At 35.3% G+C, this 27,868-nt stretch overlaps 1 protein-coding gene across 3 annotated transcripts in view; it reads left to right on the top strand.

Moving 5' to 3' along the window:
- The window catches only part of PNPLA8 (patatin like phospholipase domain containing 8), a 40,580-nt gene extending 13,562 nt beyond the window's left edge, over positions 1–27,018 (top strand). For 2 of the 3 annotated variants that reach the window (XM_049893393.1, XM_049893395.1), the window contains 6 exons: positions 2,679–2,773; positions 5,744–5,915; positions 10,948–11,005; positions 15,324–15,518; positions 21,420–21,615; positions 25,246–27,017. In XM_049893393.1, the coding sequence (XP_049749350.1) occupies positions 2,679–2,773; positions 5,744–5,915; positions 10,948–11,005; positions 15,324–15,518; positions 21,420–21,615; positions 25,246–25,520 (991 nt within the window). In that variant the 3' untranslated portion in view covers positions 25,521–27,017. Of the gene's footprint in view, positions 1–2,678; positions 2,774–5,743; positions 5,916–10,947; positions 11,006–15,323; positions 15,519–21,419; positions 21,616–25,245 lie in introns of all 3 variants that reach the window. The other variant, XM_049893394.1, reaches the window with a different exon arrangement.
- The last annotated feature ends 850 nt before the right edge of the window (positions 27,019–27,868 follow it).

A 27,868-nucleotide genomic window follows, 5' to 3' on the forward strand; every position in this document is an offset into this window, starting at 1 on the left:
CTAGGGATGGGTTAAGATGAAAGTAGATTTAGGTCAGTGGTTCTCCACTGAGAGTGATTTTTCCCGCCAGAAGTCGTTTGGCAATATCTGAAGACGTTTCTTCGTTGTTCACCACTGGGAGGCTGCCACTGGCAACTAGCAAGAGGACTGTTGCTGCTCAACACCCTGCAATGCACAAGACAGTTGCCCATAACGAGGATTATCTGACCTAAAACGTCAGTAGTGCCACTGCCGCGAAACGTTGGTTGAGGGAAATAAGAGAAAGTAGCCAGAAGGGAAGGTTTGTGTTGAAATCAGTGAAGTGTGAAGTTTGTGAAAAAAGGAACCCATATCTTTTATTTCTTTTGTATAAGAGGGCCTGAGGAGCCGTGGTGGCACAGTGGTTAAGCGCTCAGCTGTTAACCGTAAGGTCAGTGGTTTGAACCCGCCAGCTTATGAGTTAGAATCAATTCAAAAGCAATTTTTTTTGTTGTTTTTGTGTGTAAGATCTAGTACAGTGTTTATACCTCAACAAAAAAGAGACGGAAGCCCTCACAACTGGACCAATAAGCAGCATCATGATAAACAGAGAAGATTGAAGTTGTCAAGGACTTCATTTTACTTGGATCCATGCCCACAGAAGCAGCAGTCAGGAAATCAAATGATGTATTGCATTGTGTTAAAAATCAAAAAAGTCATTTTGAGGGCTAAGGTGCATCTGACCAAAGACATGGTGTTTTCAATCACCTCATATCCATGCAAAAGCTGGGCAATGAAAAAGAAAGAATGAAGAATTGACACATTTGAATTATGGTGTTGGTGAAGGATATTGACTGTACTATGGACTACCAGAAGAATGAACAAATCAGTCTTGGAAGAAGTGTAGCCAGAATGCTCCTTAGAAGCAAGGATAGTGAGACGTTGTCTTATATACTTTGGATATGTATGTTATCAGGAGGGACCAGACCCTGGAGAAGGACATCATACTTGGTAAAGTAGAGGGTCAGCAGAAAAGAGGAAGACCATGAATGAGATTAGATTGACACAGTGGCTATAATAGTGCGCCCAAAAGTAGCAATGATAGTGAGGATGGCACAGGACTAGGCAGTGTTTTGTTCTATTATGCATAAGGCCACTAGGGAGTTGGAACTGACTTGGTAGCACTCAACAGTAACAGTACAGTGTTAGGTTAGGCATATAATAGCAGTTCGGCAAGTATATGTTTTTAAAATTCATTCTAAAATTATTCATACATACAGCAATTTTCAGAAACTCTGGTGGTGTGGTGTTTAAGTGTTACAGCTGTTAACCAACAGGTTGGCAGTTCAAATCCACTAGGTGCTCCTTGGAAACTCTACGGGGCAGTTCTACTCTGTCCCATAGGGTCGCTATGAATCAGAATTGAATCGATGGCAATGGGTTTGGTTTGGTTTAGTGTAATAGTATAGCAATTTTAAATAGCTCTCCCCTTCCAAACCAAAAAACCAAACCCACTACCCTATAGGACAGAGTTTGCCCCACAGAGTTTGCAAGGAGCGCCTGGTGGATTCGAACTGCCGACCTCTTGGTTAGCAGCCATAGCACTTAACCACTATGCCGCCAGGGTTTCCATGATGATATAAATACTTAGAAAAAATTTGGGAGAAAAAAGAAAAATATACAGGAAAATTAAAAATAACTCAACTCTGAGACTATTTTTAATGTATTAATTTATTTTCAGTGTTTTCTGGGTGAATAGATATGTGCATGTTATATGTACTTTTTATAAAAGTAATGGAAGTCACATTGTCAGATATATTTTATCCAACATTATCTTTAATTCCACATATCTCACCTTGAATTCAAAATGTATTTTTTTTGTAAGCCATCTTGTTTTTTCTTCTCGTCAAGTCCACATTATTTGTCTCCATAAAAAGTATTAACATCTTTGGTTTTCTGCCTTAATCTTACAGTATTCCCTGTTAAGAGTGTCAAGGCACAGTTCAACACTCTGCATTTTATCTTAAGGTGCCTAACTACGATTGTGTACCAGGATTTATTATTCCCACACCTTGTATTGGGATTAGTTTTTGTATATTCTCCCAGTGTTAAATACTGCGCACTTGGTACACACACCCCGAGTTCCCCTATACCTCCTAGGCTGTTTCATTCTTGATACTTCTCCATGAAGCTCTTCACTGCTTTTGGCTAGGATTGAATAAAGTCAGCAGCATTAGTTAATGTACTCTTAATGCAGAGCATCGTCCTAAGGTTGTTGAGAGTGTTCAAAAGTGAATAAACAAAAGGAGCTTAAAAATATGACTAGGAAATTGGTGAAACATAAATGTATAAAACTGTAGGTGACCAACTACATTGGTGAGAGAAGAAACCAAAATACGGCATCCCAGCAGTGGTGAGTTGAGCTTATAAGTATTTTTAAGAGTAGGGTTGTTTTAAAAAAAAAATTTACGTTGCGATGTTTTCTTAAAGAGATACTAGTCAGAATTCAAGAACATGGAATAGCACAGGTTTTGTGACATTATTTAGATACTGAATTTTCAAAAGTAATCTGGATAGACAAGTTTTTACTGCTGTTAATATATATTACTAGTTTTCATCTTAGCATTTAAACTAGAAAGTAATTTGTAGAATTGTTTTATTCAATAACTTAAATATCCTTGAAACAGAAATTCTAATTTTGCCTTTAATCTCTTCTACAGAGGTGTGATTACTATTCAGACACTGCGGAAACTAGTTGAACTTACTCAGAAGCCAGTTCATCAGCTCTTTGATTACATTTGCGGTGTAAGCACAGGTAATAATATCACGGAGAAGTCGTGCAGCCCAGCAGCGCGTTAAGGAACAGAACCCTAGCACTTATGCTTAAGAGCATGGTTATTCTCTGAAAGATGAGTATTTGTTCCATGTTTTGAAGATGAATAATTCTTTGGTTTACTTAATGAACTTTTAAAAATGTTTATTATGGATAAAATTAACATTCAGAAATGGATTTTATTATATATATGTATTTTTTACTGTACTTTAGATGAACGTTTACAGAGCAAGCTAGCTTCTCATTAAAGAATATACATATTGTTCTGTGACATTGGCTGCCAACCCCACGACGTGTCAGCTCTCTCCCCTTCTTGACCTTAGGTTCCCCATTACCAGCTTTCCTGTCCCACCCTGCCTTCTCCTCCTTGCCCCTGGGCTGGTGTGTCCATTTAGTCTCATGTTGTTTTATGCGCCTCTGTAATCTTTGGCTGAAGGGTGAACCTCTGGAGTGACTTTGTTACCGAGGTAAAAGGGTGTCCAGGGGCCATTACTCTCGGAGTTTCTCCAGTCTCTGTAGGGCCAGTAAGTCTGGGCTTTTTTTTTTTTTTTTGAGTTAGAATTTTGTTCTACATCACAAATAGATTTTCATATGCCGATCTAATACATTTTAACTAAGCAACAGTCCCAAGTACAAACTGTGAATTGTTGGTTTATGTTATATACACCTTAAAAGAGAATGATAAAATGGTAGAAAGTTACTCATGGTACTTGAACCAATAGAAAATTAAGGATGGGTAAGATTTTCCTTTTTTATGACAGGTATCCTTCTGTGAGGAAATTGCTTCCTATGTCATTTTTCATCTGGTTGTTTGAAGCCAGAATTTAAGCTGAGAAATGTTTTTAAAAAGTTACTTTTCAGTACTTTTATGCTTGTCAATATACATTTAAAATTGTAGAAGTTGGCAACTATCAGATGAATTTTTGTTTTCTGTGGGTTTTTTTTTTTTTTTCCTATTACCTTATGTCACGTCTCCACCTATTTTCCATCTATCCATCAGTACATCAAGTGTACATTAAGACCTTGAGGATATGCTCAGGATATGACCAGCTGTTGCTTAGCCTACAGGTAGCACTGGAGGACTGTTAAGATTCTAGATCCTTGCTGTATACTTTAGTGTTTGACTTGATAATTTCTCATTTTATGTTTGTTTACCCTTCATAGACTTTGATTTCTATTTACTTTTCTCATTCTTTTAAGTACTAAAAAGCAAATAGCTTGTCTGTTATGTGTCAACTATGACAACTATCCCCAAAGAGCACGTTAATCAGTGCCCAGTTACCAAAACTAAATGATGGGAGCAGCTATGGGAATGATGTAAAAGCATAAGGAACTCACTGATTCCCATGATATTTTTACCAAATAATGGTCTCTTAGTATGTTAGCAAATTTGGAAAATATTGGATTAAAAAGTTTCTTTACAGAGGGGTTTCTTAGATCCTTTGGTTGTTAAAAATAATGTGGCTCTCCAAGATAGGAAAATAATATGTATATTCCAAATTGATTTAACTATGAAAGCTTTTCTTAAGGAGACATTTAAATTTTGGAATGGTCCTAGCAATTCAGATATTTAAACCTACAAGCTAACTTCTTGCTTTGGCACCACTCTTGTTACGTGGATGCTTAACAAAGAGAATCTGACATCACAGAGGTTGGTCAGTAAAGATCAGTTTGTGTAATGTGGACTTTTCTGTGTTTATCGCAATCTCTCTTTTTCATTGTGTCTTCCAGAGTGTTAACTTTACATTGTAGTGCAATGCTTATGATTTTCCTAATGTAGACAGTTTGCATTTATAAATTTTATAAAGTTAATCTATTTAAGGATAATGTTCTTACCAGTTCAAATAAAATTAATTCAGTATCTTAATATTTGCTCATCTTTATAGTATCTCTGCTTAAAAACTTAATTTTTTGAAAGCTTTTTGTTGTGTTAACTAGAAATTTTCTGCAAATTGAAAAATAATTATTTCTATGATACACTTATATAAATTTATATATATTTATATATAAGTTTATATATATATCATAGAAATTTATGTGTATATCATGTCATAACACTGTATTTTTAAAAACACAGACTCTATGGGGCGTTTTCTATGGGGCAGTTCTACTCTGTCCTATAGGGTCGCTATAAGTTGGAATTGACTCGATGGCAGTGGGTGGGTAAGTTGCCTGATACTTTACTGGAATAAGACCAAGTATAATAAGACATGTAAAATGTTTAGAGTAAATTATGATAGCTGTTTCCTGTTGTTACTTGTATTTTGTTACAATCTAGGTAAAGCAGCAGTGATATACAGGTCTTTGCCCTGTGCAGCCCTCTCCCCATCCCATGCAGCTTTCTTTTCGTCTTTTTCTCATTAGTTCAGGCTTAGGCCAGTTAGACACACTAGGTGGCAGTGTATCCTAATAATTGCAGCTTGTACATGAAATAAAAAAAAAGAAAATTTGAAATAGAGTGTTTAAAAGGACATCCCAGAGTATCTAATTTCTTTAATTACCTTGGTTCCCAGGACCACCCTGAAGGAGTGGTTAATGAATTGGTGAGTTGTCCAATATACTGTATTCTGTGACTAAAACTAAGTAATTACTTAGGGTTAGAAAAAACGTTATCTTTCTTATATATTATTTAATTTAATGTAAATAACACATTTTATACAATTTTAAATTATCACTGTAATTATTGGTTAGAAATTATTTAATCTTTATTGACACCTGGTAAGCCCTTTCCATGTGTTATCACAATATGAAGGCGTTACGAATTATAGTAATTTTTATCCTCATTTTACAGATGAGAAAATTGAGGGCTCACAGAGGCTAAGTAACTTCCTCAAGGTGACACAGCTAAAAAGTATCAGAACTAGAATTTAATCCAGGCCTGTAACTCAGGAGATTTTATAATCCTAAATGCCATAAAGACAATGCTGATAAAAATAGGATTCTTTCTTTCAGGTGCTGTATTAGCTTTCATGTTGGGATTGTTTCATATGCCCCTGGATGAATGTGAGGAACTTTACCGAAAATTAGGATCAGATGTGTTTTCACAAAATGTCATTGTTGGGACAGTCAAAATGAGTTGGAGCCATGCATTTTATGACAGTGAAACATGGGAAAAGATTCTTAAGTAAGTTGTAACTATTCTTTTTACAAATTTTCTCATTATACCGATAATACATGCATAATTTGAAAAGTATAAAGAAGAATATTAAATTATTAACCCCGTTAATTGAGGATACCAGGGCTCCTCTAATTGTGAATAACCGCTGTTAATATTTTGGTGAATTGTATTCTGGTCATTGTTTTCTTGGGTTGCATACATTCAGGTGTGTGAGATGCGCATGTAAAAGTTCCAACTGCCCTTTTGAAAATATGAGACCAGATTTAATACAGTTGTTGTTGGATGCCGGCAGGTTGGTTCTGACTCATAGCGACTCTGTGTACAACAGAATGAAACATTGCCTGGTCCTGTGCCATCCTCGAGATTGTTGTTATGCTTGAGCCCATTGTTGCGGCCACTGTGTCAGTCCCTCTCATTGAGGGTCTTCCTCTTTTTCACGGACCCTCTGCTTTACCAAGCATAATGTCCTTCTCTAGGGACTGGTCTCTCCTGAAAAGCGTCTAAAGTATGTGAGACGAAGTCTCATCATCCTTGCGTCTGATGAGCATTCTGGCTGTACTTCTTCCAAGATAGATTTGTTCATTCTTTTGGCAGTCCACGGTATATTCAATATTCTTCGTCAACACCATAATTCAAAGGCATCAGTAATTCTTTGGTTTTCTTATTCGTTGTCCAGCTTTCACACGCATATGAGGCAATGAAAAACACCATGACTTGGGTCAGGCCTGCCTTAGTCTTTAAAGTAATATCTTTGCTTTTTAACACTTTAAAGAGGCCTTTTGCAGCAGATTTGCCCAATACAACGTGTCCTTTGATTTCTTGACTGCTGCTTCCGTGGGTGTTGATTGTGCATCCAAGGAAAATGAAATCCTCAACAACTTCAGCCTTTTTTCCATTTATCATGATGTTGCTTATTGGTCCAGTTGTGAGGTTTGTCTTTTCTTTTTGTTGAGGTTTAATCTGGACTATATTTTTATTCTGTTGTTTTTACTAGATACTAGTCTTTTTTTTCAAGCTATTAATGGATATTCTAAAACATCTAATAATTTTTAAACATTTCTTTCCAAAATACCACATAGTCATTATACTCATTTTCCATAATACAAGCCTAAGGTAGAAACTTAACATCGCCCACAATCCTATTAGAGCTGTATACCTTTCAATGTATTTCTTTTTAGTTTTTTTCTAGACTTATATACATGTTAAATAGGTGAAATTATGACTGCAGTTTTGTAACATTTTATCCTTCGATGTTATGTATTTTCCAACTTTATTAAAATTTTCTGGCACATTTCTAAAGACTGCACTATATTCCACCGGGTGATAGTACCAGATTTTCTGAACTATTTCCACTTAGGACATTTATGTTATCCCACAGTTTTTGTGATTACGAACAATGTTGAAATAGGAAACTTTACATTTAAATTTCTTTAAACAGTTCAGAATATATCAGTGGGTCAGTTCATAAGAAGCATGATTATTAGGTCAAATGTTGGTGTCTTTTTAAAATAATCACTATGTGGGAAATAGAGAATACATAATGAAAACAACAAAAATCACATGTTTACATTAAGCACAAAAGAACTATTCACATGATGATGTATTTCTTTCTAGAATTTGCTGCAGGTAAATAAATGTTTGTGTATATTCATCCCCTTCCCAAAATTTGTATGATAATTTTTATTATGAATGATTTCTTATGTCGTATTTTGTTGAAACATTGTTGTACATAATGGTTGTACAGTATTCCATTTTATAGATGTACAATTTTTAATTTAAAAAATTGCCTGTTGGAAAAGTGAGCTACTTCAGATATTTTTGCAATTCAAAATGAAGTGTAGCTGAATGTCCTAAATCTCTATTTAATTCTCTGACTGTATCTTTAAGGTAAATTTCCAGAAGTAAAATTTTTGAGTCAGAGGTTATAAATATTTTAAGAGTCTTGATAAATATAGCCAAACTGTACTTAACAGTTGCCCCAACTTACCCACCAGCATCAGTTTATTTTTCCATTCCACAAAATGTTCATAGAATCAAACATTTTAATTTTCTAAACTTTGAGAGATTTTTAAACTGGTGTTTCTATTTGCACACTTAGAGCATTTTTAAATGTTTTTTGATTATTTTTGTTTCTCCCTTTGTGACTATCAAGGGCATCATCATTGCATATTTTTCTACTGCAGTATTCCTCACTGTGTTGTAAATATACTAACCATTTAACATATTGAAAAATATGCTCTTTAATTATGTGAGTTTTTTTTTAATATAGAGAAGTTTAAAATCTTCATTTCGTCAGATCTTTTCCTTTAATGATTTTTAACTTTGTTTTCATGTTTAGAAAGTCTTTTCCACCCTGAAATCAGGTAATTATTTATCTATTATTTTCTGGTTCTAAGGTTTTATTAAGTTTATATTTAATTCTTAAGTCATTTGGAATTTATTTTGATATATGTCGTTAGGGCGTAAAGCTTTATTTATTTTTTTCAAATATTTAATTCAAATTTCCCAGCATTGTTTACCAAATACTTTTTGCATTTTTCACTGATTTGAAGCACAATATTTATCACATTTTAAATTCTTAACTACATTAGAGTCTTTTTCCAAGTTTTTGTTTTTGTTTATTAATTTATTTTTGTACAAATTCTGTAAGTTTAATTATCAAATCTTTGCCTAATATGTTTTTATAATGATGTAGCCAGGTTTGTCTTACTTTTCATAATTCTGTTAAGCTGTCTTCATTTAATATTCAAAGTGAGTATTTGGCTACTCTTATTACATAAAAAAAATCCCACTTATAGTCTGATCAAAATTACATAAGATGTATCATTTATTTTGTGAAATACTGACGTCTTTACAACTGTGAAATACCCTCATCCATTAACATTGTATGTTGCTCATTTTCTGATCCTCTTTTGTGCCTATTAGAAAAAAAATGATCAGTTCTCATGAAATCATAAAGTCATAATACTGTTTATGATGGTTGCTTAATGAAAGTTTGAAAATTTAAAACCGGTTTCTGCTATGAAGTTTTTTTTCTTTTGTTACTCATTAGATTACCGTCATATATTTGCATATTGCTATTTCAGTTTCGCTCTTTTAGAGGCTTCTATATTTTTAATCACAGCATTGATAAACTTATAAATGTAATTAGTCATTTTCACTTACCCTACTTTTCACTCAGCCTTTGCTGCTGAACAAACCACTCCAAAACTTTGTAGCTTAAACTGACAATGATTTATTATCGTGATTCTGTGGATCGATCGAGTATTTCTTCTGTGATTCCTTCCAGAGCTCACTCAGGAGGCTCTTCCGAGGTGGCAGCTCAGCTGGGATGGCTGGGACAGCTGGGTCTCTCTGTACGCAGTCACTCTTGGGCTTTGTCTTATCATGGTGTTCCCAAGAGGGCAAGCCCCAGTGCACCAGCACTTATTAAGCCTCAGTTTGTGGCACGTTTCCCCACGTCCCATTGACCACAGCTACTCACATGACCAAACCCTTGTTCTCTGTGGGAAGGGACTATATGTACAAGGAAATGGGTACCAGGAAGCATTATTCATTGGGGCCGTTATTATAATCTGCCACACCTGCACTTTGGCCTTTTTTGTCATAGGAAATTTTTCCCCTCATTGTTTATAGACTGTGCTTGTGTGTGTGTGTGTGTGTGTTTTCCCCTTTGATAGTGATCTTGTATTATTTTACCAAAAAGAACCAAACCCATTCCCACTGAGTCGATTCCGACTCCTAGCGGCCCTATAGGACAGAATAGAACTGCACCATAGGGTTTCTAAGGAGCAGCTGGTGGGTTCGAATTGCCGACCTTTGGGTTAGCAGCCAAGTGTTTAACCACTGCACTACCAGGGCTCCGTGTTATTTTAGAGATGTTATTTTTAATTAGAGCATCAGTAGAATTCAGGAGTGCTGAGGATTTTTTTTTTAACCTTTGACATCTCCCTGAAATAAGCAATTACTGTTCCTAACTTTCTTTTTAAATTTATATTCATAAAGTAATTCAGTAAAGCATTTTAACTCTTTTGTTAAAATCAAGGTTTAAACAAAAAATGAATGAACTGTGCTTTAAGTGGGAAAGCAAAATGCTCCCAGGATCTTTGTCCCAATTTTACAGTAAGAGTCTTATGAAAAGATAACGTAAAAGACCTTTAGAAGAATGAAATTGCATTGATCTTCATGCAGAAGAAACCTATAGACCAGGTTTGGGAAAGACAGAGATCTTGTCCATTTTGGAAAACATTTTGCCTTGATCAATCAATTTGTAAATACTACCTTTATGTGAAATTCACTAACCTTCTAGTTGAGAAACCTAAACGTTATTTGAAAAATGTCATTAGAAAAGCGTTTTTTCTCACTGAGCAGGCTGGTAAAACCATAGCCTTTATGTTCAGTCCAGGGGGGGAAAACAATAATTTTTAAGTCTGGAAAAGTCTGTGTTGAAACACAATTTCCTTGTAATGGAATTGTGAAAATTACTGCCCAAGGACAATTTCTATAATATTCCAGTAATTCAAATGCCAACTCAGATGATTTAAAAAGCAGTTATGTAGTGACATTATTATCTGTTACAAGTTTAAATGTCCTGACCTGGTTATTAGGTTACTCTGTAACTAGTCCTCCCATATTTATGCAGCCTTAACTCTGTCTGCAGGCCTCTGAAAATGACGGATTTATTCTTCCTCTTTGCCTTTAACCCTGTGTGTGTCCTGGTTTTGCATGTGTAGCTTTCCCCTCCTTCTTCGTCCTTTTCAAGCTACATCTTCCTGTGTCTTTCCCGGTTACTGCAGCCCGCGTTGCCTACTCCACCTCAACTATAGATAACTTTGAATCAGAGATTAAGAAATAGCTAAGAATTGTTTCATGTGCGTTAACTGGACTATAAGCCTTGTAGAGGAGGTTCTTACACTTTTTTTTCATCCCTTGTAGCACCTTGACAAAGCCTTGGGCAAACAGCAATTGCATAGTATATGTTCCCGGATTGTTAGGATGTAAAATCATTTTGATTTAATTTATTTCTTCTTTAATAAAGGGATAGAATGGGATCCTCACTGATGATTGAAACAGCAAGAAATCCCACGTGTCCCAAGGTAAGTTTAGAGTCTTAAATGTAATGCCTAGTTAGAAATGAAGGAAGGGTGAAAGCACTTACTCTGACGGCCTTCTTATTAAGGGAAGAAATTCTTCTAATAGATTATATGAATTCCTTAGACTGGTATGGATCATTAGACTCTTTTTTATATCCTGTAAAAGTATAGGAACAGCTTAGGAACCTAAAAGACTAGGACTGAAGACAAAGAAGAATTCTTTTATCATAAGAGTTAATAAATTTAGTGATTTAAGGAAAATTGTGACATTTCCTCCTCTAGATTTTTAAAAGAGAAATTCTATGTGCCTCTTAGATACACATTATGTACAAATTGATTCCTGCTTATAAAAATTTTAATTATTCTGTGAATTACTTGGAAAAACCCTAGAAAGAATCCTGAGCTAGAATTGTGAATGTCCAAGTTCTGTTCCTATGGCTCCCTCCTAACAGTATAACTTCAGTTGCATGTTTTCCTTAGTGCACCAAAGAGTTTGAGCCCAGAGGAGATCTGAGACTCCTCAGAAGGATGGAAAGATGAAGTAGCAAACAGATGTGTCTTCAGGCTCCCCAGCTCGTGCTAACCAGAGCAACCTAATTTTTTTTTTTTATCGTGCTTTAAGTGAAAGTTTACAATTCAAGTCAGTTTCTCATGCGAAAACTTATACACACATTGTTATGTGACCCTAGTTAGAGCAACTTAATTTTTAAGATTTTTTTAATAATAGAATTTTGTGACTATTTAAAAAAATGTGTACACTCACACACACATATGTAAGTAGAACAGCCCCTTGTATATTTCTTAATCCAGCCTTATGTATATACCAATAAATAGAAATTGTGTGTGTGTGTATACACATATATATGGAAACCCTGGTGGAATAGTGGTTAAGAGATACGGCTGCTAACCAGTTTGAATCCACGAGGCGCTCCTTGGAAACCGTATGGGGCAGTTCTCTGTCCTATAGGGTCATTAAGAGTTGGAATTGACTCAATAGCAACAGGTTTGGTTTTTATATGCATATACATATAAAAACATATATTTTAAAGTATTAGAGTAGTTGGCCACCAAGAGCACTTTTAGATGTAGTTCTCTGGGGATGTTGCTGTCAGTCATTAACCATAAAAATCTTTAAGAAATTCTGACTACATAAATCTTTAATAGGTAGCTTAATATTAATATTCATTTTTATCTTAAAACTATTGTTCCAAGCCAACATACGTACATTTATATTTTGGTTACATATTGTTTGGCTTAGTGTTGCATACTTAAATTTCAGGAGATACTACGTAACACAGAATTATGTAACATAGAATTAATATTTAAATTTAATGTTCCTGCATAGCATGCACGTTTCAATCAATCAATTATGGCTCAGTTGTATGTGTATTTATGTTAAAATAATAAGATGACCTGTAACTTTTTTTTGAGACACATTTGGAATACTGAGATAAAAGTAAAGTAAAAATCTCACAGTGTTCATTCATTCAATAAATATTTATTGAGTTCTACTCTGTCCTATAGGGTCGCTATGAGTCGGAATCGACTCAACGGCACTGGGTTGGGTTTGGGCTCTCTTTTTTTGTTATTTTAGGCAGTAGGGCTTCCATGATGAATAGGCAAACAAGATCTCTGCTCTCAAGGAGCTACGTTTTGGTGGGAGGGAGTCAGGCAACAAGCAGACCAACAAATGATGAAAATGATTCCTTCGAATATTTTTTATTTGATGTTGGAGACATTTTTCAGTTGACTCTACCTTCCGACTTGATGTTTGAGGCCAATTTGACCTTTTTTTTTAATGTAACATTTTTTCTTGCTTACAAGTATGTAGGGTTTTTTCTTTGTCTTTAAAATTTTTTTTTTTTTTAAAGTCACTAGGATATGTCTCGGTGTGCCCCCTCTTTTATTAATTTTATTTGAAACCTAATGATCTGAGTAATGCTTAGTTCTGTTTTCGTTAATAATATTTGTTGTTTATAGGTTGTTGTATCTTTGCTCTCAGTACTTTCATATCTGTTTTCTTTATAGTTTTCCATGTATATCTCATTTTCCTCTTTATTTTGGAAGAATTTAAGAGTAAGATTTTCATTAGCACCTGTGATCCATTTTTCATTGTAACAGGTTTTCTGTTTACCATTTCCAGGGCAGATGTTATTTTGGCTTCTGCTTTCCTGGTTTCTTCTTAGTCTCTTAATTCTATTTTCTTCTCACCTTAGCCCATTCTTTCCATTTAAGTGCCTCTTGTTTAATAGTCTTGTCATCATGTGTTATTTTACTAAGCTCATGAAGCAGGAGTTTTCTAAGAATATTTGTTTGGTGTAATAAGAAGTTAGCATGACATTCTTCTCCTCCTGAAGCACCCTGGCAGGGTGTAGGGGAAGCTGGTAAAAATTATTAGGCTTGTGGCCTGGAAGGGAGCACAGAGCCTGCCTGTGCTGCTATTGTACAAACCCACCCTTGCTGGGAGCCCATGAAATATTTTTCACTGGGCTGAAACCTAAGAAGAGGTATCTAGGCCTAGCATCCAAAAACAGTTTGTGGATTGTTCTTAGCCCTTGTCGTCATACAGTTGGGTACTAGAGGAACACCCCCCCCCCCATTTTACATTTGAACTGGAAAATGTAAACAGTCTTTAGCCTACTTTCAAATGTTTTTTTGGCAATTATGTAGGGCTACTCAGCTGAACTAAACTTTAAAAAAAAACCATTGCCGTTGAGTCAATTCCGACACATATGGACCCTATAGATCAGAGTAGAACTGCCCCAGAGGGTTTCCAAGGAGTTACTGGTGGATTCAAACTGCAGACCTTTTGGTTAGCAACCATAGCTCTTAACCACTGCAGCAGAATTTATTCCTGTCTTCCTCACTGGTCCTTTGATTAAGGAATAGAATTTATGTCCCTAGTAATCCCACACAGCTTGTGTTTATTTTCTTATGACAAGGTATCAGCATGAAAAACCAAACAAAGGCAGCTTCCTCTGATGCTCTTACATGCCTGCATGTTCATGTTTTTGTTCATTCAGTTCTCTGAAAGCATATGCTTAAAGGGACATGAAAGAAGGCTACCCTAAGGAAGTGAGATTGAGATCTTAATGTGAAGGCTAATGAGTTCCTAGCAAAGGGAACATTCTGTCCAGGAGGAATCATGGATAATCCTAGGAACTGAAGGAAGGCCACCAAGACTAGAACCTAAGGATCCAAGGGCAGCATGTGAGATGAAACTGAAGAGGTAGGCAGATCAGACTATGCAGGGCCTTGTCGGCCATGATGATGAGACGCAAGCAGCTCTTTTGGAGAGAATGCTAGGAGGCATAATACACCCCTTGCTTGTTCCTCTGTATCTCCAGGATGTCTTGTTTGTTTATTTTTAATAAATGAGGGAGTGGCCAACTATGAATAACAGGAGAGTGGGTGTGGGGATCTTTTGCCACCTCAAAATGTAATTTACGGTAAGTGTAACAGCCCTCTGCATATTTCTTAATCCAGTCTTATCTATACACCAATTGATAGAAAGATACTCTGGGTTTTAGTGTATGGCCAGCTCTTAGCCATAATGGCCTGAAGACACACTTGGATCACTCACAGGAATTTGATATATGGCCTTTGGTTTATAAAACAGCAAAGCAGACAGGCCCCTGGCAGGACTTGGCATAGCACACCAACAGCTTTGACCGCATCACACACCTTTCAGCCTTTTGAGTTTATATTGTGAATTGTTGGCATATATAGCACATTTTACATAAACTCAGCTGATATCAATAGAATCTGAGATCAAGGATGGATCAGCAGTATAATTTCTTAAATAAAATTATCCAGCTACTAAGTTTTAAAAACTACAGTCAGAAAGCCCTGAGACTTTGTATAGTATTAGTGTTTCAGTTTTTGAGTCATGGTGCTTTCAAAGAACACAAAGACTAATTTGTAAATGATATTATGCAAATAGTACATAAGTTGCTTTTATTCATTCATTGCTATACTGATGTATTAATTATTACATAAAAACCTGGGAATTTATGCCCTCTTGAATGTCTATTTAAACAGTTTATTAAATCATATAGTCAAAAATATCTTTTTTATTATTATTCTCTTATAGTACATTTCTCAGTATTGTCTCAGTCTTTGTATCTATTTTCTCATAAAGAAACACCCGTTGAAAAAGGCCAGGTTTCCTTTGCTCAACATTGTATTGGTGTTATACATCTGTATGGTTGGGTGGGGTTGTAGATTGTTCATTCTCACTGTTAAATAGTATTTAAGTTTTATAGATCCCATATATTGCTGCTTTTAATAAATGGGCCCTATTCACTTTTTAATTCACTAGGTAGCTGCTGTAAGTACTATAGTAAACAAAGGGGTAATGCCAAAAGCTTTTGTGTTCAGAAACTATGGTCATTTTCCTGGAATCAACTCTCACTACTTGGGAGGCTGTCAGTATAAACTGTGGCAGGCCATTAGAGCTTCATCTGCTGCTCCAGGCTACTTCGCAGAGTATGCGCTGGGAAATGATCTTCATCATGTAAGTTCTCCGTATGGCTTTTTATCTTTCTAAATTTTACGTGAATAAAGAGTCAAAAGTTATTAAATGTCACTGAACTTCAAAGGGATCAATCAAGGTGACCTGAGACTGACTTCTTCATGTCTTCATATGGCAAATGATACGCAGTACAAGATATTTTCGTTTTTCTTAATAAGCCTTCTGGACTGAGAATATATTTTAGGAAATTTTTATTTTTTATTTTCTTGTATTTTATATTTTGTGATTCGTAGCCAATTAGGATAATTTTATTTGTAGAAAAATGTGGTAGTATGTGCGATTGGCTTTCCAAATGTGATAAAATTTTTAAATGAAACGTAGTCCCTGACAACACAGAACCCAGCCTTTTCACCACTTTTGATGGGCATATTTTGAAGAAAAGGTATAATCAGATAGTAATAATAATAAAAAAAACACTCATTAAGTTAGCTATGTACCAGATGCTTACTTAGTTCTTTACATGCATTATCTCATATAATCACTATTTATTGAGGTGGAGCCCCAGTGGCACAGTGATTAAGAGATATGGTTGCTATCCAAAAGGTCAGCAATTTGAATCCATCAGCTGCTCCTTGGAAACCCTATAGGGTGGTTCTACTCTTTCCTATATGGTCCCTATGAGTTGGAATCAACTCAACGGCAATGGGTTTGGTTTTCTGTTTTTGTTTTATTTATTGAGGCAGGTAGGGTTATTTCCATTTTAACAATGAGAAATTGGAGTCTTAGGAAAGGTTAAGTAACTAGACTAGGGTCATAGCTATTACCTGACAGGATGCTACCTGTAACTACAGTGCTTTGTAATTTATGGGTAAATGATCTATAAAGTTGAATGTTATTTCTGATAATCTTTTTTTTTGCTAGTATGTAGGCTCATTTGCTTATCTTAAATTTTTTGTCTCTTAGATTTTTCCCACTATTTATGGAAATTTTAACTGGTAACTTACACTAGATGATAAAATAAAGTCAGTAAGGCTTTTGAGGTGATACTTGCAAAATGTATATTTTTATATGAGTATTTATATGCTCTCCCACTTAAAACCAATCTCATTTGATGGAGTTGGTAACCTTAACTTCCTCTCTAGTTACTGAAGTATGTGTGATCTCTTTATTTCTTTGATATTCAGATACATGTTGAAGAAATAATAATGTTGACATGGATTTTCGGGTGTCATTCAGAAGCTCATACCTAGATCTTCTATATAAACTACATACCAACTATGTGAACTTTAAAACTTTCTAAAGGAGTAACTAAAACATTTTAATCAATTTTTCTCTTTTTTTAGAGTTTCTTATATTTTTAAATGTTATGATGAGCTAGGACATGTAATACATCTAGTAAATACTGTAGTAATATACTTTTAGAAAGATAAAAAGAAAATTTCATTTTCTTTTTATCTTTCTAAAAGTAATGTCATAGTTTTTGTAGTTAAGAGATTAAAATAGGATTCCTTTTGTCTTTGGAGTCAATTCTAACCATTTCTTCGCTCAGTCAATGTTGAATTATGTAATACAGCACTTTCCCTTCTTTCTTTCACCCCAGCAGGGCAGAGAGTGCTGGCTGTAGAGCCTTTTCCTGACATTGAGTTCAGGACTTACTGGGCAAAAAAAAAATTTTATCTTAATATGTGTCTTGCTGTTTTTAACAACTGTTCTCCCCTACGATGGAGGATTTTCGCCGTGACATAGAGACATGGATTCAAAATATAATAGCTAAGATTTGTAACTTTAATACAGTTGTCATGCTACCAAATTGCACTTTGGCCAAATATTAACTGAAAGTCAAAAATAATGAGTAACTATATTTCAGGACCCTGTGTTCCCAAACCTTAGAAGAAGTTACTTCATTTGCTCTTTAGATATTTCTTATTTAAGAGAAAGTAGTTTTAAAGTTTAATTCAGTCCTGTAGGATATACGTAGCGAACCATAGTAATTCAGTGGTTCTTTTTCTGTTCTGCGTAAACTAGTGGTATTTATTATTATGGTTAACCATTGTTAGATTGATCACCATAAGTGTTCAACATAGTTTGACCCAGAGATTAAAATAACTTTAAATAAATTTTATGTTAAACATAAATACACAGAGAATATACTTTTATGTAAATCAATGACTTGATTGATTTTTAATGACTGACACTTTTAAAAATCATTTTAAAATGATTGACATTTAATAAGACTATTCAAATGGATCCTGAGTCTAAGCAAACCCTATTTTTCCTTATTTTATATTCTCTCCTTCTACAACTTGAGGAAGAAATGGATTTTTTCCTCTCAGAAGGCAAACAAATATTGATAAGGATATTCTGAAGTAATCTTGATTGCTTAAAGAAAGAAAACATTCAAGCAGTGTTCCCGTATCTTCCCAACCAAGCCTTTAAAAGTTGCCACAAAGCTTAAAACTAAAATATAATACTTATTACAACCCTTTCATCCTACGTTCTTTGAATAATTATATTCAATTATCCCCAGTCTCATTTTTAAAATATTACCTGTCATGTCTGACATATGTTTTAATGTAAGTCACTTCATATCCTTTTTGGAATCAGGTAGAGTATAAATTATAGATTAATATTCTATTTGAGCAGTTATTGAAAGTAGTGCTATAATTAAGAGGTATGAGTAGGTGGATGAGGAGATTTCATTTGCCTTTGACTCTAAAGAGAAGAATATTACTACAGTATTTACTAGATGTATTACATGTCCTAGCAAATCATAAAGTAGAAAAACTTACTTTCGAGTAGCTCTCAGGTTTTTGGCCTGGCATAGAGCAGACGGCCATTAAGCTTTTAATGAATGAACTGAAGCCACCTATCAGAGAAGGCCTATTTCTCACAGTCTTAACTTGCACTTCGATATGGTTATTTTAGGATTCTGGTTTTTGGTGTATATCTTCTGCCGTGCTCCTTTGACTTTAGGAATCCTAAGCATTTAACTACATTACTTCAAGATGTATGCTGGAAATTAAATCTGTTGAATCCATGACAAAGATAGGCATAATGCTTGCCATGTATGCTGCCATTTTTTCTTTCTGCTCCTGGTACAAATTACCCTCTTCCAGAGCCCAGACAGGGGAGAGAGGCTTCACTGTTCCTAGGACAGCTACTGTTAGTTAGGTGGTAAAGGAGGTGAGTTTTTCCTCCCTTTCCAGACCTGGGCCATTCACTGCAGTCTGTCTGTAGTCTTTACATTTCAGAGATAATCTCAATTTAGGCACGTCTCAGCCACAAAGGAACAATTATGAAAAGAGTCCAAGACTTGAAACTTGATGGACTTATGAATAAATATGCCCCTGTGGACAGGAGATGTCTTTAAAAGAACAGCCTTTTCTTATGAAAGTCACAAGTGTGGAAACACAAGACACATTCTTTCAAAGAGATGTAGTTAGAGAATGGTGGAGACTAGCAACTCAGGAGAAAGAAGAGATTGGATTGGAAGTGTCAGCAAACAGTCCACACTAAAATGGAGAATAAAGCAGGGAATGAAAAGATGTGACCAAACAGCTTTTCTGAGAGTCCAAACAGCCCTGTACGTCCCTGTTATCCCAGGGGTATCACACAGCTACACATTGGTGATGAATAACATATGCCACACTGAAGGACCATTAGCCTGAGACTGGCTGTTCCATAACTAAAGAGCCAATTAAGTTTCCCTGGGGAGTGTGGTTAGTATTTGGGAGCATTTCTATCCAGTCTAATGTGATCTCACTGATCAAACCAGAGTATTATTTGAGATACATCTTTTTGAGAAAATTGTCTTGGTAATGCTAAAACTCAAGAGTTATTATCTGTGATTTTTTTTTTCTCCCCTCCCCACAAAAAAAAAAAAACCAAAACATAAAGTCGTGAAAAAATAAGAGGTGTTCCTCCTTCCCATTCCGTAAAAAAGTTTTAGTAGCATCGTGCATGATGTGTTTAATGGGCCTTTAAGCCAGAGAACACGACTCTGTGGAAACCTCAGCAATGCAAAACAATTCCTGTCTCATGGATCCAGGTAGTCAAATTTAACTGTATTGGTACATTAAAAACTATGTTGAAAAAAAATTCTTTCACAAGAAAAAATATTTAACTTATTATATATATTTGCCCAAAATTTCTAAATTACTATAATAATGATGCTTTTGTTTAAACTGTATACTGCATTATTGCATGAAAATTGAAAGACCTGTTTCTGTTCTTATCCTGAGCATTGTGAGAAAGTGGCATTATACCCTTGGAAATCACCTCTTTCAGAATTCCGCAATGTCTTACCTTCCAGTGGAAATGGATTATTACAAATAGTTTTCTACTCAATATCTCATCTAGATTCTTGCTGAAATAAATGACTCTTGTACCACATTTAGAAGAATAAGTAGGAGTTAGTTGAGTGGAGGAGGGGACTGGCGGAAGAACGTTTTGACTGAGATGACAACATGTGCAAAGGCATGAAGGCAAGAGAGTGTGGCTCATTGAGAAAGCTGCAGATAATTCAGGCCAGAACGTAGGATTAAGAGATGACCAATTCTGTATAGCTTCAAAATACAAAAATCTAGAATTAATAGGTAAAAGTTCTTAGGAAATTCATAGGAATAACTTAACAATTTATAGCTTTTCAGAATAAAATGGATACCCCAAGATCAAGTGAGGTTTACCCTGGGGATGCAAGACTGATGAAATATTCAAAAATCAATGGATGTAATCCACCATATTAACAGGGTAAAGAAGAAAAGTACATGATTATATCAATAAGTGGGGAAAAAAAGCTTTTGACAAAATAAAATATTCTCTCATGATAAAAACCCTCAGCAAACTAGAAATAGAGGGAACTTCCTCAACCTACTGAAGGACGTCTACAGAAAACCTAAGGCTAAGTACATACTCCATGGTGAAAGACTGAATGCATTCTCTAAGATCAGGAACAAGGCAAGGGTATCTACTTTCATCACTCCTGTTCAACTATCTTAGTCTGGTGCTGCTATAACAAATACAACAAGTGGATGGCTTTCACAAAGAGAAATTTATTCTCTCACAGTCTAGTAGGCTACACGTCCAAATTCAGGGCATCAACTCCAGCGAAAGGCTTTCTCTCTCTGTTGGCTGTGGAGGGAGGTCCTCATCAATCTTCCTCTGGACTAGTAGCTTCTGTGTGCAGGAATCCTGGGTCCAAAGGATATGCTCTGTCCCTGGTGCTTCTTTCTTAGTGGTATGAGGACCTTATCTCTCTGGTCACTTTCCTTTCCTTTTATCTCTTATAAGATAACAGGTGGTTGGTGCAGGCCACACCCCAAGGAAATTCCTTCCTTGACATTGGATCAGGGATGTGACCTTAGTAAGGGTGTTACAATCCCACCTAATCCTCTTTAACAAAATTATAGTCATAAAACAGAGGACAACCATACAATACTGGGAATCATGGTCTAACCAAGTTTACACATTTTGGGGGGGACACAATTCAATCCATGGCATCAACATTGTACTAGAAGTCTTAGTGCATTAAGGTAGGAAATGAAAATAAAAAGCATATAGATCATAAACGAAAACTAAAACTGCCTCTGTTCATATACAAGAATAATGTGTCTTAAAGTCATTCACTTCATTTCAGTAGCTTTGAGTAAAACATGCAGAGCAATCCAAGGAGTTCAAAGAGCTTTCACAGTAGAAAAGGAAAAGCTTAATAAGAAATTTGCTTATCAGGCTGGTGAGTTTCACGTGACTTTTTATTATGGCTGTACTATATAAAATAAATTCACTTTAAAGCAACCTCTTGTTTTTAACTAATCTATTGTTCAACGTATTACATAATTCAACTTTCACTTTGAATAAATTTCAAACTATTTAAAATATAATTTTTATATTTTATATTTCACTGTAACAGTTATGTATTGTATATTTTTAACTTATATTTTGCAGGATGGAGGTTTGCTCCTGAATAACCCTTCAGCATTAGCAATGCATGAGTGTAAATGTCTTTGGCCGGACGTCCCATTGCAATGCATTGTATCCCTGGGCACTGGACGTTATGAGAGCGATGTGAGAAACACTGTGATGCATACAAGCTTGAAAACCAAACTGGCTCATGTTATCAACAGTGCTACAGATACAGAAGGTTAGTCTGTCTGTCTGTTTACTACCCTGAAGCACTTAAATTTCTAAAATTTAGTTTTTGGTAGAGTATGCTGATCATAACTTTAAAAGAGTACATGTCATACCTTTATGGTGGAAAAGCACAGGGGAGCTTGTCTTGTTTCCCTTTCTCCTCACCCATTTCTGGTTAAGTGACCTTGGAATAGAGAACTGTTGCCATCTGGGAACTAGTGCTACCTTTGACTACTTACAGTTGGAGAAGCGTCTAAAATACGATAGCAGACAGCCTTGGAGACTCAAGACAGAAACAGGGAAAAGCAACAAAAGGATTCATGTTGGTTTGGATATACACATGGTAACAGTCAGAGAATTAGAGTGCTTATGTAATTAGATTATTTAGTAATGTGGAAGCAAACTGGAACTAAAATAAATCTTTACTTACACTCCTGCCCCCCCCCCCCCATAGTCTAGTCTCCATGCAAAAGGCCAAAGTGATCCTTTTAAAATGTAAATTAAATCATGCCTTTCCCTTGCTGGAAGCCCTCCAGGATTGCCATCACACTTAGAACAAAATCTAAAAGCCTGGTATACTGTGTCTAAAAAAATTAATTCTTGCTGTTCCTCAGACTTGCTAAGCATTCTTCTGCCTCAGTCAAGGGCTCTGCAGTTGCTATACCCTTCATCTGTAAGCACTTCTAGGATGTGGTTGACTCATTCCCTTACTTTATTCAGGTTTCTGTCCAGATGTCACCTCTTTACTTTAAATGCAGTTGAAAGGAACCACATCTTTTTAAAACAAAAGCAATAATAATATACTATGAGTTTTATGATACATGTTGAAATGTATGGCAGTGATAGCACAAAGGATAGGAAGGCAGAAATAGAAGTATATTGTATGTGAAGGTAGACTGTGATAAGTTAAAGACGTATGTTACAAGCTCTATAGAGCAACCACTAAATAAAAAGGGAGAGGGAGGTATAACTAACTAATAAGCCAATAATGGAGATAAAATGGAATATAAAGAAATAACCCAAAAGAAGGCAGAAATAAGAGAAAAACGAGCACACTCCAAATAGGAAGCAGTGTTCATCAGGCCATAAAAGCAAGACCCAACTATTGCTCGTTTATAAGAAACCTACTTAAACTATTAAAGTACGAAACTAAAATAAAAGAATGTAAATATGAATTTAAAAAGAAGGTGGAGTGGCCATATTAATAACAAAGTAGAATTCAGAGAAAAGAATATTATCAGCATTAAAGAAAGACATTTCATGATGACAGAGAACATAGCAGTCCTAATCCACATAATAATAGAGCTTCAATATACATAAAGCAAAAACTTATAGAAAAAATGAGGAATAGGCAAATCCATAATTATAACAGGAAATTTCAACACTCCTTTCTCAGTAATTCATAGGACAAATAGAAAATCTGTAAGGATGTGAAGACTTGAACAAACACCATCAGCCAGCCTGGCCAAATTAACATTTATGGAATACTCCATCTGACAGCAGCAGAATACATACTCTTTTCAAGTACACATAGACCATTTGCCAAGATAGACCATATTCTGTGATATAAAACAAGTATCAGTAAACTCAGAATGATTGAAAATCATGCAAACTAAGCACTCTGAGCACAACAGAATGAAATTAAAAATCATTAACAGATAACTAGGAGATTCTCAAATATTTGAAAATTAAACAACACAATTTTAAATAACGCTTGAGTCAAAAGGAGAAATTACAAGAGAAATTTTAAAAATATCTGGAACTAAATGAAAATACAAGATATCAAAATTTGTGGTATGTAGCAAAAGCAGTACTTAGAAATTTATAGCATTAAATACTTATATTCAAAATCTATGTCTTAAATCAATGACCTAAGCTCCTACCCTAAGGAACTAGAAAAAGAAGAACAAATTAAACCCAAACAAGCAGAAGAGGTGAAATAATAAAAATAACCGAAATCAATGAAATGGAAAACAGAAAAATTAAAAAAAAAAACTAAAAGCTGATTCCTTAAACGCAATATAATTGATAAACTTATAGTAAACTGTTCGGGAAATAAAAGAGAGAAGAGAAATTCCCAGTATCAAGAATGAGAGGACAATTACTACAGATCCTGAGGACATAAAAAGGGAGTATTATCAATAACTTTATGCCAATAAATGGGACAACTTAGATGAAATAAATTCCTTAAAAGATATAAACTGGCAGCACCCACTCAAAAAAGCTAAGAAATAAATAACCTAAATAGCCCTATACTAGTTAAAGGAATTAAATTTGTAGTTAAAAAACCTTTATGTAAAGAAAACTCCAGAACCAGATGGCTTTACTGGTGAATTCTACCAAACACTTAAGGGAAAATAATGCCAGTTCTACACATACGCTTCCAGAAAACAGAAAAGACGAGACTGTCCTAGCTTATTCTGTAAGGCCAGCATTACCCTGATATTCAAACCAGACAAAAACGTTATAAAAATCAGAAGACTACCAACCGTTATTTCCCATTGTAGAAATTCTTAAAAATACATTAATAAATTGAATTTGGCAACCTACAAAAAGGATAATACAACATGACCAAGTAGAATTCATCCAGGAATAAGAGGTTGGTTTAACAATAAGAAAACAATGATAAAGAGCACCTTCAAAAACTAATGAGCCTAAAACTAGCATCATCCATAGTGGTGAAAAACTGAATGGTTTCCACTTAAGATCAGGAACAGAGTAAGGTACCTGTTCTCGCCACTTCCAGTCGAGATAGTACCGGAGGCCCTTCTGTCCAGAAAGATAAAGTAAAATAGAGGCATATAGATTAGGACAGAAGAAGTGAAACTGTAGACAACAGTGTTGCTTTATGTTGACAATCCTAAGGAATCTAAGAAAAAGCTAAGGTTAAAGAATGCAAAGTCAACAAACAAAAATCAGTTGTATTTTTTACATACTATCAATGAACAATTGAAAATTCAAATTATATGTATGTGTACGTGTGTGTCTGTGCGGAAAACTAGTTGCCATCACGTTGATTCCGACTCATGGTGACCCCACGTGCGTCAGAGTGGAACTGTGCTCCGTAGGGTTTTCAGTGGCTGATTTTTCGGAAGTGGGTTGCCAGGCCTTTCTTCCAAGGTGCCTCTGGGTGGATTCAAAGCACCAACTTTTTGGTTAGAAGCTGAGCACATTAGCCATTTGTACCACCCAGGAACCCTGAAAACCCTATGGAACACACTTCTACCGTGACACACATGGGGTTACCATAAGTCAGAATCAGCTTGACAGCAACTGGTGTGTATGTGGCAAAGTATATACTTAAAATTAGTGACTTTTAAAAAATGTAAATTATACCTCAATAAAGTTGATCCTCCAAAAATTAAAAGCACGAAAAGGTTGGGGAGCCATGTCAGCAGTGCAAACAGTATGAACAAAAGCGTGGTCATACTAACATAGCAGAATTACATGAAGTATTTTGTAGTGGTATCCATTATTATGGATTCCTTAATTAGTTTAAGGGATAAAATAATCAAGGCTTTATAATTTGCCCCCAGAAAGATAATTTTTAATAAAGGTAAAATTAACAGATCATTGCAGAATAACTCAATTTTGTTATCCACCTCATCCTCTCTTTTTTTTGTTTGTTTTGTTTTAACAGAAGTCCATGTAATGCTTGATGGTTTATTACCTCCTAACACCTACTTTAGATTCAATCCTGTAATGTGTGAAAACATACCTCTAGATGAAAGTCGACATGAAAAGCTGGATCAGCTGCAGTTGGAAGGGTTGAGGTACATAGAAAGAAATGAAGAAAAAATGAAAAAAGCTGCAAAAATATTAAGTCAAGAAAAAACAACTCTTCAGAAAATTAATGATTGGATAAAACTGAAATCCGACATGTATGAAGGCCTTCCATTCTTTTCAAAATTGTGACAAGTATATGCATGTGCCGTCATTAATGAAAACGTGCTCGGAAGACCAGTAAGAAATTGCGAGATTGAGCATGAGTTTCCTCTGAAATACTATAAATTATGGGGAATCCTTGGGAAAAGATGGTGCTTGGACCAGCTTCCACAGTACAGAGGGTATGCTTGGTTACAGAGTTCTTATGGGAATTCGATTCTTACGATATTAATAGTTGCCTGAGCTTTAGGAATCTTAACTAAGTTATGCTAGTTAGTTTTAGTAGATATTGGTGTTAACATTGTTTGATGTTTAAAAATTTATTAATATATGTGTACCAAACAATAAACGGAAAACTATCACATCATATTTGGTATTTTTGCTTTACTCACTATAATCATGTTGGATTTATTTGATCATTGATTTTCATGTGGAAAAGTTAATACCTTCTTAAATTTACATTACTTAGGTTTTCACTTTCTACACTCTGCAGTCCCCATGCTGCCTCTTACTGCCATATCATCTACAAAGATGCAGCAAAGTGGAGTTTTCTCTTTGTACTTTTACATTTGAAATAGGAAAGAACCAGATACACTTTTCTATTCAAAATTTGCTCATTCCAACATTGTTCGCTTCAAAAAAATAGGTGAAGTTCCAAATCAAACACTTTTTCTTCTGAAATTTCAAGATAATGCTGCGAGTTAGCTTTTCTAGCTCTAGCTTATCATTCACTGTTAGAAAATTATCTGAATTCAGTGAGAAAGCACTCCTAGCATTAACAAAAGTAAAATATCAAAATAATCGTTTGTTAAAGGGCTGATGTCTTTTTTTAAATTATTTATTGTTTATTTCTTTGTAGCATTTGTATACACCTGTCAGCAGTCTAATTAAAAAAAAAGTGTTAGGCTTATTTTACCTCTTTAACTCCTTTAACCTGCATTTCACAGAGGTTAGTACTTAATGCATCAACCTGAATCATTCTTCCTACGGACCAAATTCTTCTTTGCTGTCTCTCCGTTTGTCATGTAAATCCTTACATCGTGTTTAGATTTGTCAAGAGAAATGAAGTGGAAAAAAAAAAAAGCCCTTTTCTTTATGGTTTTGTATGAACTAAAGCTATAAACCCTGTTGCCTAAATTGTTACAAACTCCTTTGCGATGTTGATCCATGGAGACAGTGAGGCATGGCTCAGCGTGTGCTGGGCGGAGTTGAGAGTCTGGATGCTAATCCTGACTCTGCTGCTGAGTCCTTATGTTTGTGGTCTTGAGGAAGGGTGGGTAGCCTCTCTGGGCTTCAGGTATTTCATTTGTAAAACAAGGAAAGCTAGCGGTAACATTTTATTTACTGCTTTTTTATGGCAGCCCCAAAGGTACAGTCTGCAAATGTTAAAAAAAAAGATTGAAAGAGATGTGAAAATGAAGAGTCCTATACAGGTAAAATATCACCCTTTTCAAAGAAACAAAGAGGAAAAACTGTATTTTTTAAACAAAGTGTAATTCTCTAACTTACCATTTATATAGAAAATATATAGAATAAAAATTGTTTTGATGCTCAGGCCTTCTTGAGTGTCTCAGAATTTTTATTTCTGTAATAAATAGTATACTGGCAATATTTCAGTTCCATTTTGCTGCAGATATTATTGTTTATTAAAAATAGATGGAGTTGTCCCTAGAGGCACACAGGCTGGATGGGATTTCCCCAAGTAGGTGGAGAGAGCTGGTCCAGGTTATAATTACACTGTGTGCTTCTTTCCTTCCCACACCACATTTTTATCAGAGAAAGTCGATGTCAGAAGAACCTTGAGAGGGAAGGAAGTCAGAAGAAGTCAGCATTCAGTCTGTGGGGACAGAGGGGAATCTTACAACTTTGTTTCCCTTTGAGCTCCACCAATCCCAGCGCCTAGTGACAGCTGTCTTCCCTTTTCACTTACTACAGCTGCCAATCACCGAAGTAGCTGGAACCTGGAAGTTCAAAAAGCTCAGAATTTTACCTAACCCACTATGCCCCAGAGATAGTTCTCATCTGTTTTGACTATTTCACAAGCATCAGTGCCAATAATGTGACTAAAAACATAAATTGTAACATCCAAATTATAGAGTTTTGACACAGTATAATATGAAGCTATTATTGATTTCTAAAGAAGTTGTATCATAGTCCTTTCATTCAGACCACAGCTATATATATTCATATTCAGCTAGAATCATGTTATAAATGTAAGAGCAATACAAATAATTGGAAATCAGAATACTCCTGAGTATTCTTTGTAATAAAGCAAATTCCAACCACAATGAAATACTATATATGGAATTTACATAAAATCACTCATGTCATAATGTGATACAGTTCATCTGTCTACAGCTGAAGTTAACTCTGCCCCC

This window comes from Elephas maximus, chromosome 8 (genome assembly GCF_024166365.1).
Source record: "Elephas maximus indicus isolate mEleMax1 chromosome 8, mEleMax1 primary haplotype, whole genome shotgun sequence".
In the NCBI taxonomy this organism is placed as follows: Eukaryota; Metazoa; Chordata; class Mammalia; order Proboscidea; family Elephantidae; genus Elephas; species Elephas maximus.